Source organism: Pteronotus mesoamericanus, unplaced genomic scaffold (assembly GCF_021234165.1).
Source record: "Pteronotus mesoamericanus isolate MK-2021 breed Mesoamerican mustached bat unplaced genomic scaffold, CSHL_Meso_final contig_20, whole genome shotgun sequence".
Lineage (NCBI taxonomy): Eukaryota > Metazoa > Chordata > Mammalia > Chiroptera > Mormoopidae > Pteronotus > Pteronotus mesoamericanus.
This window is the reverse complement of record NW_026555085.1, coordinates 79,066,966-79,087,729: the sequence shown is the minus strand read 5'-3', so window position 1 is coordinate 79,087,729 and position 20,764 is coordinate 79,066,966. Positions and strand designations below refer to the sequence as shown.

Genomic DNA, 20,764 nt, shown 5'->3' with positions numbered 1-20,764 from the left:
TTTCTCTCGGGTCTTATAGGTGGTTCAGATATGATGAGTATAAGAATTCAGAAATAGGAAAAGGGAAAAAAAGAGAGGCACTTCCCTGTTTAAACTGCTTTCTTCAGCAAGTGGACGAAAACCCCTTCACTCATTGATTTTCTCCCTTTATTCTGAAGAGTTAAGCTGGGCTCTTTCTGAATGATGTGTTTTCTCACCATATTTGCTTAGGTCCAGGCTTTAACTGCTTCACAGGCTGTATTTTGGCTGCTTGATACTTATTGTTACATTAGTTTACTAACGTGGCGGGTTTGGCCTCCAAATCTTTGCTTGATATGAGATCTGAATTAGGAAGGGTCTGAAAATGGCCATTTGAACTAGATGGATTATAATGGCATTTCTAAATGTTTATTCTTTGGAAAGCTAGTTTCTTGAATGTTCCTAGTTCAAATAAATATAATAAACACTGGATTAAGAAAAATTAAACTATATCTTCGTTTTATGACTTCCCAGGTCTTTCAATGTCCTGATAAGCAATGTAATGCTCCAGCAGGGACATACAGCAAGAAGTATTTGCCATATTTATTTGACCATGAAGTGTTATTATTTTCTCTCAACTCATCATCTTTTAGAATAGTATTGTTTGGAAAAAAAATATCAGACTCCAAAATTCCATTGTAATCTGCTGCCCTTCAATTCCAAATGGAAGAATCTTCAATAAAGCCAAACATAACTGCTTTTAAAAACAACCAAAATAAAATACCCAAACCTTATTAAGACCTCATGTCCTCAAAGTAAAGTTTTATAAAAACATATAGACAACAACCAAAAAGCCTTAAGAAATAATTGTCTTATTAAAAATATTTAGCAAATTATGATTTTAAAATCTACTTTTATACACATATTCATTTCATACACACATATATTTTTGACCTGGCCAGTGGCTAAAATAAAAAAAAATTAAAAAACTGTTTTCAAGACTTTACAGGGCTGTTGCCTGGAACACAAAGATAGACTCTTTCTACAGACCTGGTACATATTTTAGTGGTGTCCGTGAAAATGAGATTCTGCCTCTATCTCAGGCATGCCAGTGACTGGAGGTAGTTTCCCTCCTTATCCCTGAGTGAATATATGCATTTTTAGAAGTCATTCTAAGAAGAACTGATTAAAGAGCAGAAACACAATTGAATTGAAACTCACCGACCCAAGCGTTAATTCTGGCAGAGAGATATAGGTTGGCATATTTTTACTGATTTAAAGGAAGGACTCGATACTTCATGAGTGATAGTGATGAAATGGTTACTGCATTGAAATGCTAACACTTTTGTTTACTTCTTGCCCTACTTCTTTCCCTTAAAGAATAGCTATTAACATAAAATTTCAGTGTTGATGAGTTCAGACATCATTTATGGGTAAGCAGGGAAATAAGGATTTTATTAACTACTAGACACAGAGCAGAGGCCTAACCAACATTTTACAATCAATGCAGAGTCATTATAAATGAATTGTTTTTACTTTGGTGATTCCTTTTTTCTCTCTCTGAGTCCATTGGAAATCCAAACGATCTTTCTTAGTTGTATGTCTGTCCATCTCAAAGCCCCTGTGGGACCTGGCAAACTTCTGTTGGTAGTAGATGGAGATTCCACTGAGTCTTTCAGAGGTGGAGGAAGCATTTGAATCCGAAGGGACAGCACTTTTACCAACTAGTTGAGAATGAGTCATGGAAAACAACTAATCTGGTCACTGAGTAGGAGAGAGGACCCACATATCGGAAGCCTTGTTTGAATTCCTATCCCTGTCCTGTCCAAGGAATCTGATTTTGCTAAAATCCAAGTGGCCTCCGCTTCATCCAAACCAGACAGGGCCCTTCTGTCCTTATCGTAGTCCACACCTATGCAGTGTTTGGTATTGTTGAATTTCTTTCCTTCTAGGAAGTTTCCTCGTTTGGCTTCCATAATGGCAAGCTCTCCAGCTTCTCTGCCCTTTTCATCGCCAAGCTCAGTTTCCTTCCCAGGACCTATTTCTTTGAACACTTCTGAAATGTTTGTGTTCTCTCATGTGCCTTCATTTGGCCCCTTCTCAGGTTTTAGCTGTTGAGGTGCCCTCAAGGTTATATCTGCTTTCTAAACGATAACAACTCATAGATGCTTGAACCTGATTTTTGTCAAAAAATGCACATTCAACAGGTAAGACAACATCATCCGTGTACCTGCCTTCTCACTACTCCAAACTAAACATATTCCAAGTCCAAATGATCTTTTTACTCACAATTCTATATTATTTATTTTATTTTGTGGTGCTATGACCCCCACTTAATCTTTTAAATTACAGTCATCCTGAAATTTCTCCCACCATTCCACAGCTAACCAGTCAAAATCAGCGCTACTCATTTCATCTTCTAAATACCTGTAATATCTGTCCTACTTTAAAACACAGTTTTACCAAAGTGGAACTGACCTAGTATAATTTGTGCATGTGTAAAGGATATAATTTGACAGTTTTTTAAATATGTATGTCCATGAAATCATCACCATAATCAAGAATATGGACACATCCATCACCCCAAATGTTCCCTGATGCCTCTTTGTCACCCTTCTTGTCCCTCTCTGCACAGCCCTGTCCACATGTAGCCCCTGTCTGCTTTCTGTGACTATAGGATAATGTGCATTTTATCTATAATTTCACATGAATGTACCCTTTTTTTGTCTGCTTCATGGTTCATCCATGTTATGGACATATTAAAAGTTCATTATATTTATCATTAAATATAATTCTTTTGTGTGGGAATTTGTATACCCATTCACCTGTGGATGGATGCTTGAATTGGTTGTTTTTTATTTAAGCATCACAAATAAAGATGCTATGAACATTCTGGTACAATCCAAGTCTTTGTATGGATATACGCTTTCCTGTGTCCTGGCAATACTTAGGAGGGTTCATAAGGCAGGTGTGTATTTAGCTTTTTAAGAAGGCTGCCAACCTGTTATCTAGTGTGGCTGCACCACTTTACATTCTCATCAGCAGCACGTAAGAGTTCCAGCTGCTCCACATCCTTGCCAGCCCTGGGTATGCTCAGTCCTTTTCATTTTAGACATTCTAATAACTGTACAGTGTTATCGCTCGTGGATTTGTTTTGCATTCCCCTCGTGCCACATCTCACTGCAGCTCTTATTTGAAGCCATCATTCACCTCCGGCCTGGACTATTATTAGACCTAATTGGTCACTCTGCCTCCAGAATGATCTACTGAAAATCTGCCTTCCTTTTTTTCTGCTTTCTCCATTTATTTCTTTAGAGTCCTTTTTGTGGTATCTTCCTTTATATATACCGCTTCGATACTGCTGTTGGCTCCAGGGCTTTGGATCATCTTATTCTAGATATGACAGCTTGGCTTTTCTCATCCCTATTCAGCTACAACTATTGAAAACATGATGACAGCTCCTAGTTATTCGTCTCTTTCCTAGAGCTCTGCCGATCCTCAGGTACACACCACTAATTGCCTGCCCATTATGCAGCTTCCCTAGGCTGCTAGAGATAGTAAGAGTCCCTTTAGCACAACCTGCCCAACATAGAACTCAGCGTCTCTTCCAGAAAACGTATTCTTTTTCCTGTGGTAATTCATTTTTCCTGTGGAATTCATTTTACCATTTCCTTGGTAAATGGCACTGATGTATTTTTGTATTTTGTTTCCTTTAGTAAAGGAAACATTACTAAAGCACATTTCTGATGGTGTGACAGTGTCACGCCCTTGCCTGAAACTCTTGGTACTTCCCTGTAGCATTCACAATAAACTTGAAACTCATTAGCTTATCTTGTGAGGCCCTTTATGAACTGGCTCTGTATCTCTCTCGCCTCATCTAATAATTTTATGTCCACGTCCATCCTGCTAGCCTGTGGATTTACTTGTAGTTATTAAGCACTTCCCACAGTGTATTCAGCAGACTGCTAGTTATGAGGAATGGAAGGATTCTGGTGACCGAAGAAGTTTGGGAGATGTTGGGCCAAACAGAGTTAGACATTGTTTTAACTGCTATACAGAACCTCCAACAGGCGGCGTGCATTATGGCTCTCTTATACGGGAGTGATGTATTAAGCAGTATTCTAATTTATACAAGTGCACAACCAGTTTTTATACAAAAGGGGTTTCTCCATGGTTTTATATTCCAGGGAAAAGCAGTTGGGAAACACTGCATTCTGTATCATGCTCTCTGAGGCACTGCAGACTCGCACTTCTCAGAAATGTCAAAAGGTGCTTTCCCCCCAGCAAACTCCTCAACTTCTGATTGCACCTCAGGGATAGTCTCCTGGGTGCTGACCTCGGTTTGACTGAAATGTCTGTTTCTTCTGAGGTTCCTAGGCTGCTAGGCATAGCTCTACACAGCAATTAGCTTTCTGTCCTCTCACTGTTGATTTACTTGCCTATCGTCCCCTTAGACTACAAGCTCCTTGAAATTAAGAACTTGCCATAGACTTTATTTAGTTCCGGTATAGTATTGGGCTGGCCAAAAAGTCTGTATTTTTTTTTTCCTGTAAAATAAAAGACACATTTTCACCAGTAACTTTATTGGTTTGGGTATTTTGAGTACGTAAGCTATTTCCAAGAGGGTATAATGTTAATTGTTCTCAATTAATGTTTTGATTTGATTGCTATCAACTTCAACTGGTCCACTTGACCGTGGAGCACCGTCTAGAGAAAAATCTCCAGCACGAAACTTTGCAAGACACTTTTGACATGTTCGAACAGTCACAGCACCTTCTCCATACACTGCACAAGTCTTTTCTTGCATTACAGTTGCATTTTTATCTTTCTTGAAATAATAATACATAATATGCCAAAAATGTTTCTTATTTTCTTCTATCTTCAACATTTAAATGGCTACACAAAAATTCACCAATTTTGATGTTTTTTTTTTTTAAATGCATGATGCTATGACAGCTGTCACAATACAGTCTAACACAATTATTTTGAATGAAGTTAAAGACAACTAAGTGCTACTAGAGCCATCTTACAGAAAAAAACAAATGAAATTTTTGGGCAACCCAATCCTTAGTAGGTGCTTGACAGATATTTGTTAAATGCAGGAATGAAGGAGGGTGCAAAGTTTAACCTAATTTTCCATGAAATGTCACTTTGTCATGGTCTCAATTAATTAGGTCTAATTATATAAACAGAAGTATCAAAGTTTCATTTGCAGATATTAGCAATGTGACAGTACTTAGAACTAGGAAACTTATACTCAAATACACAATAGCAGCATACTAAACCTAATAGACTTGGATTTCTGTCTTGGTTGTGACAATGTATATATCTGTGATGTTTGAGTCTATGTTTCCCTTTCTCTAACACCAGAACAAAATACCTGCTGATATGATCAAATTAAATAATGTTTTGGAACATGATTTTAAAACGTCTTGGAACCATGAAAATGTTACATCATTCTTAATCATTTATTTGTACACACACATTGTTGGCATTTTAAAAAAACAAAGGACAGGTAGCTGTGCTCTAACAACCCCTACAATTCTACCTGTGGGCCATAAAGGAAACGTCTCAGTAAATGAAGAAGAAAAAGGTGGAGGGTTGAAGAAAATACAACCTTTTTAAACCTACTGCAGGATATAATTTTACAAGTTGTAAGACAATTTTGTGCTTTTAAATTAAGCTCTCAGTTTAAAAAGAAAATGACAGAGAACCATTTGGCCCTTCAATCAGTCATGTCTAACCTAAACCACCTATAATCTAAGCCAAAGAAATGACTGTATCAATTTTTCACAGAATTTGTGAGTACCTAAAATTACACACAGGGTCTTCTTCATGATTAGGTACATGAGAGCTTTGGAGAACATGATTAAGGCTCATAGTGCATTATTGCTATAGAAACTCACCTTGTTTTTGAATTCTTGAGAGGGTGAATGATTTCCATTTCCCATCATTATGGTTTTGATTGCTGACAACGGAAGCCATTCCTGAACCCAGATCATAGCTGACTTTTATGTGCCCATCAGTGAGCTCTACACTCATGAAATCTTTCTATTAATAGAGTAAAAATACACCAGTAATTAGATACACAGAGAAATATGTGGGTAGTCACTTCCTTTGTGGGGTTTATAACAGGGCCTTATGGCTAAATTACTGAATGTATTGATCTGTAATTGAACTCCATTTTGAGCACAGAATCTGTATTACTATTTTGTGAATATTTGTGGGTGTAGTAGCATGGTGTAAATGGTCACAACTAAATTACTAAGATGTATCCCTTTATGACAGGAGTATAAAGTTGGTTCCCTTGAAAACATATTAAGCAAACTAAGAGGTATGTTCTCTGAAAGAATTTACTAAGAAATATCAGTCCAGTAATAACAATGAGCATATTTAGAATCATCTTTCAAGTTAGGTCTATAGAAGAAGACTGAGGAATAAATTTTGCTCCTTCATGATTCTATACTGGGGTTATCTTCATTGGGTCCTTCTCTTAAAGGATTATATGGGGAGTTATAATGAAAATAAGTAATAATAATTAAATTATTTCTGTATTATCAATGAAAATACATAAGTGCTCTCTGCATCACTCACTCTTGGCTATCACAGACTCCTTTGAACAATAATTAATAATTTGACAATAACTAATAATTGTATCAGAATACTAGGGAAAAGAAACAAAAAATTTTCAATCATGGAAAATCAGCTGTGCATATCTTTACCAGGTCTTTTGTGGCAAGGTACATCAGGAGAGCACTTGAAGAAAATGTCCTGAACTTGAACATGACTGTGGAGATGTTGGGGTACCAGCGAATGGGGCGGCTGACCATCGCATAGCCTTCTCCATCAAACTGAATTGTCCCCTCACTATCTTCCACCTGAGGACTGAAGAGAGAGATCTCACATGAATCAGACAATGTCTACTTGGCCTATCAGTATTCAATACATCAAACTATCTTCTGAGATTCAATTGTAAGCTGTTCTAGGGCCGAAACGATATCAAATATATCATCTATACTTCCACGTCCCTCCATCTACATGGCCACCACCCTAGACCAAGTAACCATCATCCTCTACCTGGACTTCATTACCACTGGTGTTTTAAATGCTGTATGTTTTGTTAGAGTACTTGGTGGATGATTATATTGAGGTTTTAATTGACCCTCAGTGGTGTGAATAAGTGGTATTTTAGAATGGGTTAAAAATGCATTATTACATTTCTAACATACGTAATGTATCACAGGGAGGGGGGTTAGATGAAATGTGTGAAGGGGTCAAAAAGTACAAAATTAGAGTTGTAAGAAAAGAAAACATAATGGAATATAGGTCCCTACCCCCTGAATACTTAATATCCAATAGGTTTTTCTGGAACAGATTAAATTCAAACAATGAAGGACACCTCCATTTATGTGTGTTTGTTGATCTGTCCTCTTCACTAGAATATAAGCTCTACAAGACCAGCTTGAAATGAAGGCCAGGCTCCATGCCAGGTACTAACTCTGCATCCAGGATGACACTTGGCTAACGAGGTTTTAGGATAGTGAATTGCCTCACTGAAACTACATTGATTGAATAATTGAAATATGCCTAAGATAAGTCTTGTAAATGCAATATTTAAAAAGATTTCTTTTTAAAATGAGAAGTTATATGTCATTTATCTATTATCTATCTATCTAATTGTTGTTACAGAGTCATCTCAATTGTGGAGAGACTTTTTAAACATTAAATATTTGCATATTAGTGTACATTTGAATCTCTATAGTTGGAGGGTTATAATAACTTGAGGGTAGAGAGGCGATATTGGGAAATATTACGAGTGTGCCTAGAATATTATTTGCATGAAAGCTTGGTTAATGAGAAAAATAATAGTGGAAAAATATTATGGACTTGTGGACAAAGAACTGTTACACATTTTAGACAAGTTGGCTTTCTCTATTCCTGGACCAGAGAATAAAATTCTCAAGACAAAAGGAAGGAAAGTCTTATTGTGTCTTTCATAATTAGGTCTTTGTAATTTTACGTTTATCTAATTTAAAGTTAGATCAAATGAGGACATACTTTTTTTTCTAATGTAAACTTCAAGATGCTTTTTCAATTTTTATAGAAGGTGCTAACTAAAGTTTGAGGTACTAAATCAACCTATTAATTGTATAATTGATAGGGAATAAATTGGTTATGATTAGCCTTCATTATTATAACAAATTTATTAATTTCCAGAGCATTACATTTGAGAAAAGAGAATGTTGGTTAGAGTCCACTGAGAAATTTCTTTGAAATTCTCAAATACTAGAATTTTGCACTGTATACTGCCATGCTCCCAGTGACAACCAGAAAGGGACGTAGAATCACTGTTGACAGTTTTCTGGACCCGTTGACCCAGTGGCTTTTTACTTATCAATTAAAAAACAAAAATAAACACAATATAAAATGTCAATGTCAGGATAAATATTAGAATCAAAACAAAAATATCACATTTTAATTTTCTTGTACAAAAACTCTGAAATATTTATACCTTGATGCCCCTATGTCTTTGATCTGTTTACTTCCTCAGCATAGCATTAAAAACTAGCAAATCACATGCAGGGACTCTGGAGTCTGACGTGGAATCTCACTAAGGTCCTGTTAGACGTCACTCAAAACTTCAGGCCACAGTATCTCAAATGTGAGCTGAAAGGGTTAAATTACTGAATGATTTCTAAGGCCCCTTCCTACTGCAATGCTATAGAACATTCTCCTATTCAAGCAAAAGACAAATCTGCGGGAAAGAGGTTTTGCTCAGAACAGCTAAACATATAGCTGTAGCTCAACCTACTTCACTTAATTCATTGGCCAGAACCAGATAATCTTGCTTTAAATTGGTGACATTGAGGTGTAGAAAAAAATGAGTCCTTCCAGGTAGAGTCTATACTATTTAAAAATCTAACATTATACTAGAGTTTTTCTTTTCCTTTCCAAAGAAAAGAACTATTCCTTTGATAATTAATAAATGCTAACTTAACTTGTCTCGGTTTCTCTTTTGAACCTTGACGTCTGGTCAAGTTAGCAAGGATTGATTAAGCTATTTGGAACAGCCACACCCTTCCTCATGTACCTTGTTGACTGTAGAAGCAGATGCATACTTGGATTTAGTATATTAACATTTCATCATCATTTCAGTGTTCAGCTAAATAAATTTTACTTGTAGCAGTTATTCTTTTCTACTTTAGTCTTAATGTGATTTTCAGAAATTAAAAAACAATAAGATACACTTCTTTTTTTTAATATCCCTGAAAGATTACTCTTTATAAAGAATAACAACAATTATATCCTTTCTACTGACTCCTGGATAGATGAAAATTTCTAAAACTGACATTCTAAGATCATCTATAACATTTTCTCAGTCTATGTTTTATAGCCTCATCTTTTTTATCTTGCCGATATAATCATTTCTTCTCTAAAACGGGAATGATTTGTTTTTATGTTAAGTTGTGATCTATGTTCTCCTGAAAAGAAAACAAATACCAGGAGTCCTGTAAAAATTATTTCTACAAATACCAAGGCTTATAGGGAAATAGGATTGGGGCAAGTCACTCAAATTTATGCAACTTTGTAATCAGAGAAGTCAAAAAAATCAAAAACAGTCTTGGTCAAAATATTAGCATCATGCATAAAGGTATGTTGAAAACTTAAAAATACATAATTATTTCAGTAAATTTAGAATTTTACCTTAAAAGGAATAGGTGAAGGCACTTTGATGACAAAGGATATAAAGAAGGAATGAGTCCGCTGACTGACAGATGTGGTAAAAATGCACCATTAGGGTTGCCAAAGGGGAGGGGTGTTGGGAGACTGGTGAAAAGGGTGAAGGGATTGAAAAGTACAGACCGGTAGTTACAAAATGGAAATGAGGCTGTGAAGTACGGCACAGGAAGTATAGTCAATAATATTGTAATAACTGTGTGCTGTGCCAACTGGGTACTAGACATATCAGGAGGGACACTTTGTAAAGTACATGATTGTCTAACCACTATGCTATATACCTGAAACTAATACAAAATAATATTAAATGTAAATTATAATTTAAATGAATTTTTAAATAAAAATAAATATGTAACAATAATTTTTAAAGCACAATTATGGAGGATAACTGGACACTGAAGACTTGCAAGACAGAGTCTTGGCCAAACCCAGGACAAGTTCATGGGTGACCGGGCACGGTGTGCAGGCTGTGTTACGGGCCCAGTATTCCTGAGCTTGGTGTCCTCAGCTGGGTGAGTATACTTTGCATTCATTCAGCTGTCTTCACTTATTGGTACAAACATTAATATGCTGGAAAGAACTGCGTATGAACCTATGTGCCTTCTGTCTCTTTCTGAAATCATCTTCCCATTTGCCAATCTTGTATGAGCGAATTCACATTTATGAAGCAAGTGATATAGCGGAACTGATTTTACTCACTCTTTTCTACAAACACACAGTCTTTCCAGTCTTCCCAACTTTGCTCTCACTAGTCTTGGGGACTAGAATACTCCTCACATTCTATCACCATGTCTTCTGCACTCTTATTCTAAGTCAAGGCCCATCTCCAATGTCTCCTCCTCCCTGAAGCAGATCTGATGTTCTTAACCCAGTGTAAATAATTGTAATAGATTCAGAGTGCACCTTTTTAAAGGGATTTTTATTATGCCTCATATGTTGACTATTTCAGTATTTCTCTTTTTCTCCCTTCTTTGCTATAAGTTCCTTGAGAGCCACTACTGGGTTGTGTTCATCCCACTATCAGAAAGTTGTAAGTGTAAATCTCTGTAACCTGAAAAAACCCTTATATCTATATATATGAATACTATTATTTTTGTACTAATTTACATAATATTTATATATTGAAGGCATGGAGATCTTTGCAGAGTTGATAATTAGTGATGTTATCTTGATACATGATATGCACTGCTGAACATTTAAATGCTTTTCATTTTTGTTGCTAAGCTTTCAAAAATGCTTCTTATAAATTTACCAAAGAAATATTTAGGGAAATCTGGTGTTGTCTTTTATAAATTTACCAAAAAATGTTTAGGGAAAGCTAGTGAGTAGCAGGATATTAATGTGGACTTCATTGTCTTCATTGTATTGAAAGAACTTTAGAGACAACATTCTATATTAGATTTTATTGAAGATTTTTAACCAAACTACTTTAAACTCTAAATGGGTCAGGATTTCAAACTGTTCTCAATGCCACTTTGACAAGTCAGAGTGAATTGTGAGAGAATTTTTTGGGGGGGGCCACTTTCTTCTCTGAAAATCTAGAGATGCTGAGAAAAGTATGTAAAGTGCACTCTGCCACATTAATGGCAAATTTGGGTCCTGGCATATACCTTTTAAACTGGAAATAAAAATGCAAACTCCTGAGCACCTACTGATTTTAGAATTGCTGTGTGTGTGTGTGTGTGTGTGTGTGTGTATAAACACATAGCATGTATTTAATTTAATATAATTAACGGTTATAGGTGCAGTTGAATAGTGAGCTCTAAGTTTTTTATGCTGAGAAATCGTCCACTGATAGCTAATTATTGTGCGTCTTCTGTTCAGATTTATCTAAGAATATTTATTCTCCATATATGGTTTGTTTGCTTGTTAAATACTTTAAAATGCCTACATTTTAACCTCTCTGTTACAACTGATAATGTGTATTACGGCACTTTTTCCTGACTTATCTTGGCTCCTTCTCCTCTCCACTTAAGCAGAATCATTAAAGCCCATGAGTTTCTACTTGGAAACACTTAAAGAACCTTAGGTGTTGTTTGAAAAAGTCCTGCAGAAGCTAAAACTTGCACCAGAGTTCAACATTTTGTTGAAAATATAAGTGGTGTGAATCCAGGCTTTGTGAGGCCTGAAACTTAATTAGTTTGAAGAGAAGCTCTCTTTAAGAAAAAAAAATTAGGATTCCAAGATGGCTGCAGAGAAGGCGGAAGCTACACTCGCCTCCTCCTAGAATCAAACTGGATTTACAGCTAAATTATAAAGCAATCATTCTCAATAACCATCTGAAAGACAGCTGAACAGAAGAACTATAACCAAAGGTTTACAAAAGATGCCACACTGAGGCTGGTTAGACGGGAGAAACAGAGAGGGCTGGCCCCTGCAGCCAAGAAGCTGGAGGGATAACTCAGCTGCAAAAGTCCTCCATGAGGAGTGTGGGATCTCATTTCCAGGCCGGATTCCCCAACCCAGAGCACTAGAGCCAGAAAGAGGAGACCACATTGCATCTGGCCATGTAAAGCAGTAGGGACTCTGTCCACCTGGTTGAGAAGCAAGTCTGCTAGAAACCCGGGCACTCTCTTAAAAGGCCAAGGCAGACAATCTTGTTCTAGGACACTCATCTGGGGCTCCAATACAGGGAGGGTGACTCAGAGCATATGGAAGTCATGAAAAGAGGATCTGGGTCACATGGCCCTGAGGAGAATCCTAGAGGGTCAACAGCTGTGTGGCTTTGGAACGGGACCCAGTCTTGCCCTGCTCCTGCAGGATGGGCAGGCACTACTCCCAGTGGGAGACTCTTTTGATATGTCCTTCCAAGTCCCTGTGGCCCCAGCCTGCTCAGCTCAGTTGCTCAGGGGAAAAGAAGTGCTACTCAGAACTGGGACCTTTGGGGCATGTCCCTCTCCAAGGCTCTCCTTGGTGACCCAGAAAGATGCTGGGTTGTGTGGTTGTGGATCTGTGGGGAGGGGACATGCTTGCCTCCCTCCTGAAGATTTGTCTGGCACCAACCCCAACAGCAGACTGTTTTGATCTGTCTTCCCGAGTCCTGGTGGCTTCATCCTGCTGAGCTTGCTCCTGCATTGGGGATGGCTGGCTGCACCCAACATGAACCTACGATGTGCTCCTTTTGGTAGAACTAGGTTGGAGAGTCTGGCAGAGACTGAGTGGTTTGGGTCTGGAGTAGGGAATACTTTCCTCCCATTGAGTGCCTAACTATGCCACCCGCAAGCAGGAGACCCAATAGCCCTATCCTCCCCACCTGTTTATCCTCTCTACCCGGCTCATGCCTTGTGGAAGTGTTTGTGGGTTTCAGCCAGCCTGGGCCTACTCTACAGTCTTTCTTCAGAAGGCTCTGGAGGAAGATCAGGAAACCTCTGCATGGCAGAGTAACTGACAGGTGGAGGTGGACCTCAATGGGCCTTAGTCCTTTTATGGATTTACCTCTGGTTCAGAGCTGGAGGAAGCCAACCCCTGTACACAAGTTGGCCCCTCCCATGCATACTCCGGTCCAGTAGATGTAGCCAAAAAGAGTGAATAGTGTGGTAGTTCCAGACAGGTAGCCTAGGGCCAATTAAACACAATGTCTGAACTAAACCTGCACCAGAACCAACACAGTCAGTGGTGGGCTTCAGTCCACACCAGAGCTTGACCCAACTGGGCATATAAGCAGCAAACCCAAAGGATATTTTGGCAGGAACCAGACTCTGTTGAGAACAACTCCACATTGGAGGGCAGCCCCTGCAAAGGAACTCATGCATGGTGATCGAGGTGTTTTCTTATAGTCAATCAACGTGAGGGATAACACCACCCACGAATGGGCCAACAGCATTCAAGACTCAGCTATGACAGAAGGGCACATACAGTCCACACAAGAGACATTCCTGGAACACTGAGCTCAGGTAATCTGGAAGATTCTGTTCCACTGGGCTTCAAAAGACAACTATGTCATAAAGCTATTGTAACAAGTTTGGGAATCATAGCAGATCTACCTAATATACAGGGACAAACACAAAAAGGCAGATAAAATGTGGAGACAAAGATATATTCTCCAAATGAAAGGACAAGATAAATATACAGAAAATTAAACGAAAAAGAAGCAATCAAGATACCAGATGCAGAGTTTAAAACAATGGTTATAAGGATGCTGAAGGACCTTAGGGGTAGAATAGATGATCTCAGTGAGTACTTCAACAAAGAGATGGTAAACATTAAAAAGGACATACAAACCATTTAAAAAGTCAGAAACGAATACAATATTGAAATGGAGAATACACTAGAAGGAATCAACAACAGGTTAGATGAAGCAGAGAATTGAATAAAAAATTTAGAGGACAAGATAACAGAAAACACTCAAGCAGAGAAACAAAAAGAAAAATAATTTTAACAGTGAGAAAAGTCTAAGGGACCACTGGGATGACATCAAACATAACAACATCTGCATCATAGGGATACCAGAAAGAGAGCAAGGAATTGAGAAACTGTTTGAAGAAGCAATGGCTGAAAACTTCCCTAACCTGGTGAAGGAAAAAGACACACAATCCAGGAAGTGTAGAGAGTCCTAAACAAGATGGACCCAAAGAAGCCCACACCAAGGCATATCATAACTAAAATGGCAAAAGTTAAAGATAACAAGAGAATCTTGAGAGCAGCAAAAGAAAGATAGTTACCTTCAAGGGATTCCCCATAAGGCTTTCTACTGATTTCTCAACAGAGTCACTTCATTCCAGAAAGGATTGGCATTCAAAGTGATGAAAGCAAAAACCTCAACCAAGACTACTTTATCCAGCAAGGCTATCATTTAAAATTGGAGGTAAAATAAAGAGCTTCCTAGACAAATAAAGAAAAAAAGCTAAAGGAGTTTATTACTAACAGACCAGTATTGCAAGAAATGTTAAAGGACCTTCTTTAAGAAGAATAAAAAAGAAATGTCCATAGAGAGGAACATAGGCATAAAAAGTGAAATGTCAATAAATAAGTACCTATCAATAATCACTTTAAATGTAAATGGATTAAATGTTCCAATAAAAAAAATTAGGATAGCTCAATGGATAAGAAAATATGACCCATATATTTATACTGTCTACAAGAACAAAAGATACACACAGACTGAAAGTAAAGAAATGGAAAAAGATATTCCATGAAAATAAAACAAAAACAAAAACAAGGGTAGCAATACTTGTATCAGACAAAACAGACTTCAAAACAGATGTCATAACAAAAGACAAAGAAGGACATTACATAATACTAAAGGGATCAATCCAACAAGAGGATATAAACCTTGTAAACATATATGCACCCAACATATTATCATCTAAATATGTAAAGTAAATCATGATGGACACAGAGAGATTGAAAGTAATAGTCATTGTAGATTTTAATACCCCATTGAATCAATGGATCGCTCTTAGAGACAAAATATCAACGAGACAATAGCAATCTTAAATTACACACTGGAGGAGATGGATTTAAATGATATTTACAGAACATTTCATCCCAAAGCAGCAAAATACACATTTTTTTCAAGGGCACATGGAATATTCTCTAGCATAGACCACATGTTATGACACAAAACAAGTCTTAATTCAAGAAGACTGAAATCACATCAAGCACCTTCTCTGACCAAAATGGTATAAAACTAGAAATTAATTTTTTTAAAAACCTCTAAAAACACTTAGACACAGGGAGGCTAATTAACAGGTTACTAAAAACGTATGCATTAGCAATGATATCAAGGAAGAAATCAATAGCTACCCTGAGACAAATGAAAATGAGCACACAACAACTCAGTATCTATGGAAAACAGCAAAAGCAGCCCTAAGAGGTAAATTCATAGCATTACAGGCCTACCTGAAAAAGCAAGAAAATTCTCAAATCAACAATCTAATCCTACACCTAAAGGAACTAGGAAAAAACAACAAACAAAGCCCAGAGTAAGCAGACAAAAAATAATAAATATTAGAGCAGATACAAATGACATAAGGATTAAAAAACTGTACAAAAGATCAATGAATCCAAGAGCTGGTTCTTTGAAAAGACAAACAAGATTGACAAACCTTTAACCAGACTCATCAAGAAAAATAGAGAACCCAAATAAATAAAATAAGAAATAAAAAATAGGAGCAATAACTGGCACCACAGAAATTCAAAGAATTGTAAAAAATATTACAATTATACACTAACAAATTAGAAAAGCTGGATGAAATAGATACATTTTTAGAAGCATATAATCCTCCAAGGCTGAATCAGAAAGAAGCAGATAATCTGAATGGACCAGCTATAACTAATGAAATCAAAGCAGTAATGAAAAAACTCCCAAGTCCCGAACTGAATGGCTTCACAGGCAAATTTTATCAAAGATTCAAATAAGAACTAAAACCTATCCTCAAACTATTCCAAAAAATTCAAGAAGAGGGAGGACTCTCAATTGTATTTCATGAGGCCAGAATTATCCTAATTCCAAAATTAGATAAAGACACTACAAAGAAAAAAAATTATAGGCAATATCCCTGTTGAACATAGATGCTAAAATATCTAAAAAAAATATGAGAAAATTTGACCCAGCAACGCATGAAAAAGATCATACACCATGACCAAGTGGGATTTATTATGGGGATGCAAGGTTGGTACAATATTTGCAAATCAATAAATGTGATCCATCACATAAACATAAAGAAGATTAAAAATCACATGATCATATACATAGATGCACAAAAAGCATTTGATATAATCTAGCATGAAATTATGAAAAAACTCTCAGCAAAGTGGGAACAGAGGGAACATACCTCAATATAATAAAGGCCATATATGACAAACCCTTAGTCAACATCATACTCAATGGGCAAAAACTAAAAGCATTTCCCCTAAGATCAGGAACAAGACAGGGATGTCTGCTTTCCCCATTGTTATTTAACAAAGTACTTAGCAGCAATCAGACAAGAAGAAAAAATAAAAGGCATCAAGATTGGAAAGAAAGAAATAGAATTTTGATTATTTGTAGATGACATGATATTGCATATAGAAAACCCTAAAAGCCCTGTGCAAAAACTATTAGAACTAATAAGTGAATTCAGTAAGGTAGCAGGATAAAAAATTAATATTCAGAAATCAGTTGCATTTTCATATACCAATGATAAACTATCAAAAAGAAACTAAGAAAACAATCCCATCTACAATCACAACAACAAGAAAATAAAGTACCTAGGAAATACCTTTAACCAAGGATGTAAAAGACCTGTATTCAGAAAATTAGAGGACACTGAAGAAAGAAATTGAGGAAGATACAAATAAGTGGAAGCATTTACTGTGTCCATGGATAGGAAAAATTAAAATTATTAAAATGTGCATACTACCCTAAGCAATCTATAGATTCAATGCAATTGCTATTAAAATATCAATGACATTTATCTCACAGAACTAGAACAAATATTCCAAAAATTTATATGAAACCACAAAAGATTCCAAATAGCCACAGCAATCTTGAGAAGAAAAAAGCTGGTGGTATCACACTAGCTGATATTAAATTATAAGGCCATGGTAATCAAAATAGCATAGTACTAGCATAAAAACAGGCATATAGAACAATGGAACAGAACAGAGAGCTCAGGAATAAACTCATGGCTTTATGGTCAGTTAATGTTTGACAAAGGAAGCAAGAAGATGCAATGGGGAAAAGATTGTCTATTCAATAAATTGTGTTGGGGAAGCTAAACCAATACATATAAAAAATAAAACTAGACCACCTCCTTACACATTACACAAAAATAAAGTCAAATGAATTAAACACTTAAATGTAAGCTGCAAAACTGTGAAAATCTTAGAAGAAAATATAAGCAGTAAAATCTCGCACATTTCTTGTAGCAATATTTTTTCTGATATATCTATCTCCTTTGGCAAGGAAAACAAAAGAAAAAAGAAAAATAAACAAGTGAGACTATATCAAACTAAAAAGCTTTTGCACAGCAAAGGAAACCATCAACAAAATGAAAAGTCAACCCACTGAATAGGAGAACATATTTGCAAATGATACATTTGATAAGCATTAATTTCCAAAATTTATAAAGAACTTATACAACTCGACGCCCCCCTCCAAAAAAGTCCAATTAATAAATTGGCAAAGGACTTCAATAGATACTTCTTCAATGAGGACATCAGACAACCAATAGACAAGTGAAAATATTCATGATGTCACTAATCATCAGAGCAATGCAAATTAAAACCACGATGAGATGTCACTTAATGCCTGTCAGAATGGCTGTTATCAATAAGTCAACAACAAGTGCAGGCGAGGATGTGGAGAAAACGGAACTCTCATGCACTGTTGGTAGGAATGCAGATTGGTGCAGCCATTGTGGAAGACAGTATGGAGACACCTCAAAAAATTAAAAATGGAACTGCCTTATTGCCCAGAAAAGAAACCCAAAAGACAAATTTGAAAGAATATAAGCCCCCCAATATTCATTGAAGCATTATTTACAATAGCTAAGATTTGCAAGCAGCGCAAGTGTCCATCAGTAGATGAGTGGAAAAAAAAAGTTGTGGTGCATTTACATAATGAAATACTACTAGGATGTAAAAAGGAAGCAGCTCTTTTGTGACAGCATGGATGGACGTGGAGAGTATTATGCTAAGTGAAACAAACCAGTCAGAGAAAGATACACACCATATGATTTCACTTATATGTAGAGAATCTAATGAGCAAAATAAACAAAATAGAAACAGATTCATAGACATGGACAGACTGATGGTTGCCAGGGTGGAGGGGAGTGGGGGGTCTGGGTGAAAAAGGTAAAGGGATTAAGCCAAAAAAGAAAAAAAACAAACAAAGACAACAGTGTGGTGATTGCCAGAGAGAAAAAGGGGTAGGGGGAGGTGAGAGAAGGTATACGGGGGGATAAATGGCGGCAGAGAGACTTGACTTTGAGTGATGAGTACATTTATGATGCAGTGTGCAGATGATACGGTTTAGAATTGCTTGAAACCTATGCCAAACCAATAAATTCAATAAAAATAAAATAAAATAAAAATAGAATGTTATTATTAAAAAAAGAAAACAATTATAACTACAGGATAGCTGTAGACATGAAAAACCTCCTGGACATGAAGGGAAGTTGGAGTGGAAAGGTAGTAGTCTTAACTAATTGGGTTAAAATACCTGACCCTTGCAAATTTTACAAAAACATATGAACATGTAAAAGTAATGCTAAAGCACCTCCCAGAGCCTTTGAAAGTGCCTGCACAAATTGGGGAAGGGACTTGAACTTTGATAGGCATCATGGTAAATACACCTCTGAATGCAATCACTTCAAGCCTGCTCCATATCATCCATGAGACAGTAAAATAGTGCACAGTAAAACTAAAGCTTTTGTGACGGACAGGCCAGACCATCTCAACTAACCTGACAGTACATCCTTTGCAGTCACCTTCTATTTCTCGGAAATTCCACAACCCTATAGGTTTGCTGTCAAAGAATGTTTCTCCCATACAGCCAGTGAATGTAATCACACGCACAGCATCAGCCTTCTGCAGAGAGAAATGTAATATTGGTTAGAATTTAGAATTTCACTAAAAATCTTTGAGCACCCATAGGGTCTATTGACAGTGGAATCTGGAATAGTTACTGTCCACTCTTTCTGGTATTCTTGGTTGTGCACATATTCATCTTTTAACCTCATATTATATCCTCACAGATCCAGGTTATTTTGTGCTATATTCACATATCACCATTAGGAAATAAACTCTTCCTAGCTTCTAACTTGAGGTGGGCTGCTTATCTTCTTTGAAATTCTATGTTTTTGGTCTCTAACATGGGATTTTTAGGAAGATTAAATTAGGTAATTTACTTCTGGTAACATATACAGTGACTGACACAGAAAGTATTTAATAAACATTTGTGCTCTTCTACCACTAGGGAGATTTCTTCCAGAGATCAAGAGAAGAGGTACACATTAACTAATGTACCCCTCGCATATGAATTATGTGCCCTATGATAGTGCTGTCCCGGTTTTTACTTCCTTTTATACCCAAGCGGGTTTCCAATGCCTAAGAATGGAGGAAAGAGTAAATTTGTAAGAAAAGGGACCATGTTGCCGTTGTTTGCTGGTGTGAGCAGCACAGGGCCTGGCACCCCTTAGGGGCTCAATAAATATTTGCTGAATAGCAACCCTGGTCTTCTTCTCATAGGGAAAGGTCTTAAGCCCTGATACATGACACAGCCACAAAGAAGGGGAATGACACGGTCCACGCTAGAGAGCCTTGCTCTAATTTACATAGCTGTTCCTTTTGGCCTTCACGTATTACACATAAATTCTATATTCTGGTTCTACAGCTTTAGAAATGCTTTGCCACAGCTAATCCACATTTCTCTAAATGATTTTGGGTTGAAGGGGAGTGAATTGACATGTTCGGGTTTTAGAACAAATGTCTGAGATGGTCACTGAGTAGTTAAAATGTGTAGTTACAACTTTAGGGTGAGCTCATCAGCACGCACATCTTCCTCTTGCTGTGAAGAAGAGGCGCACTGTCATGTGGAAGTGTTGATTGGAGCTGAGGGCATTTTTAAGTCAGGCAGTTTTTGGAATTCTCTGCCATTAGTCAAAAACTCTCTTAATTTTCCAGAGGTTGATTTCCTACTTGTGGATGCTACTTGCTTTTTGCTTTGCCCTCTTGCATCCTAAAAATATGTGTGTGTATATATATATATATTTCCCCCTCCTTTGGATTTTCATCAACACGTTGATTTAGTAACTTGTTTTTAGTTTTTGATTTATATTCTGGTGTGGCAGTTTCCTTGAAACTCTTGGTCAAAATCATGAAGATTTTCTATAGATACCATTTGTCTGTTTTATATTCCCTGAGATTGTTATTAGAAAGTTGCTTTGTGCCAGTGACATTGGATAATAATAAAAATTTTTTAAGATGTGATTTAAGGTGCAATTTAAGGTTGACTACCATGCCTTAGGCATTTGTCATAAACTGTGTGCACATAATTTCCTTATTTGTTGTCGCTGTTAAACATGGTGGTTAAGAGTGCAGACACTGGTGCCTGTACACCTGCATTTAATTGCAGCTCCACCAC

At 36.9% G+C, this 20,764-nt stretch overlaps 1 protein-coding gene across 1 annotated transcript in view; it reads right to left on the bottom strand.

Annotated features, from left to right (window-relative positions):
* Positions 1 to 20,764, bottom strand: part of LAMA2 (laminin subunit alpha 2) — a 525,989-nt gene that overhangs the window by 37,102 nt on the left and 468,123 nt on the right. The window contains exons 49-51 of the mRNA XM_054569946.1: positions 19,085 to 19,209; positions 6,681 to 6,843; positions 5,865 to 6,009 (exon numbers count right to left, since the gene is read on the bottom strand). Of these exons, the coding sequence (XP_054425921.1) occupies positions 5,865 to 6,009; positions 6,681 to 6,843; positions 19,085 to 19,209 (433 nt within the window). The remainder of the gene's footprint in view (positions 1 to 5,864; positions 6,010 to 6,680; positions 6,844 to 19,084; positions 19,210 to 20,764) is intronic.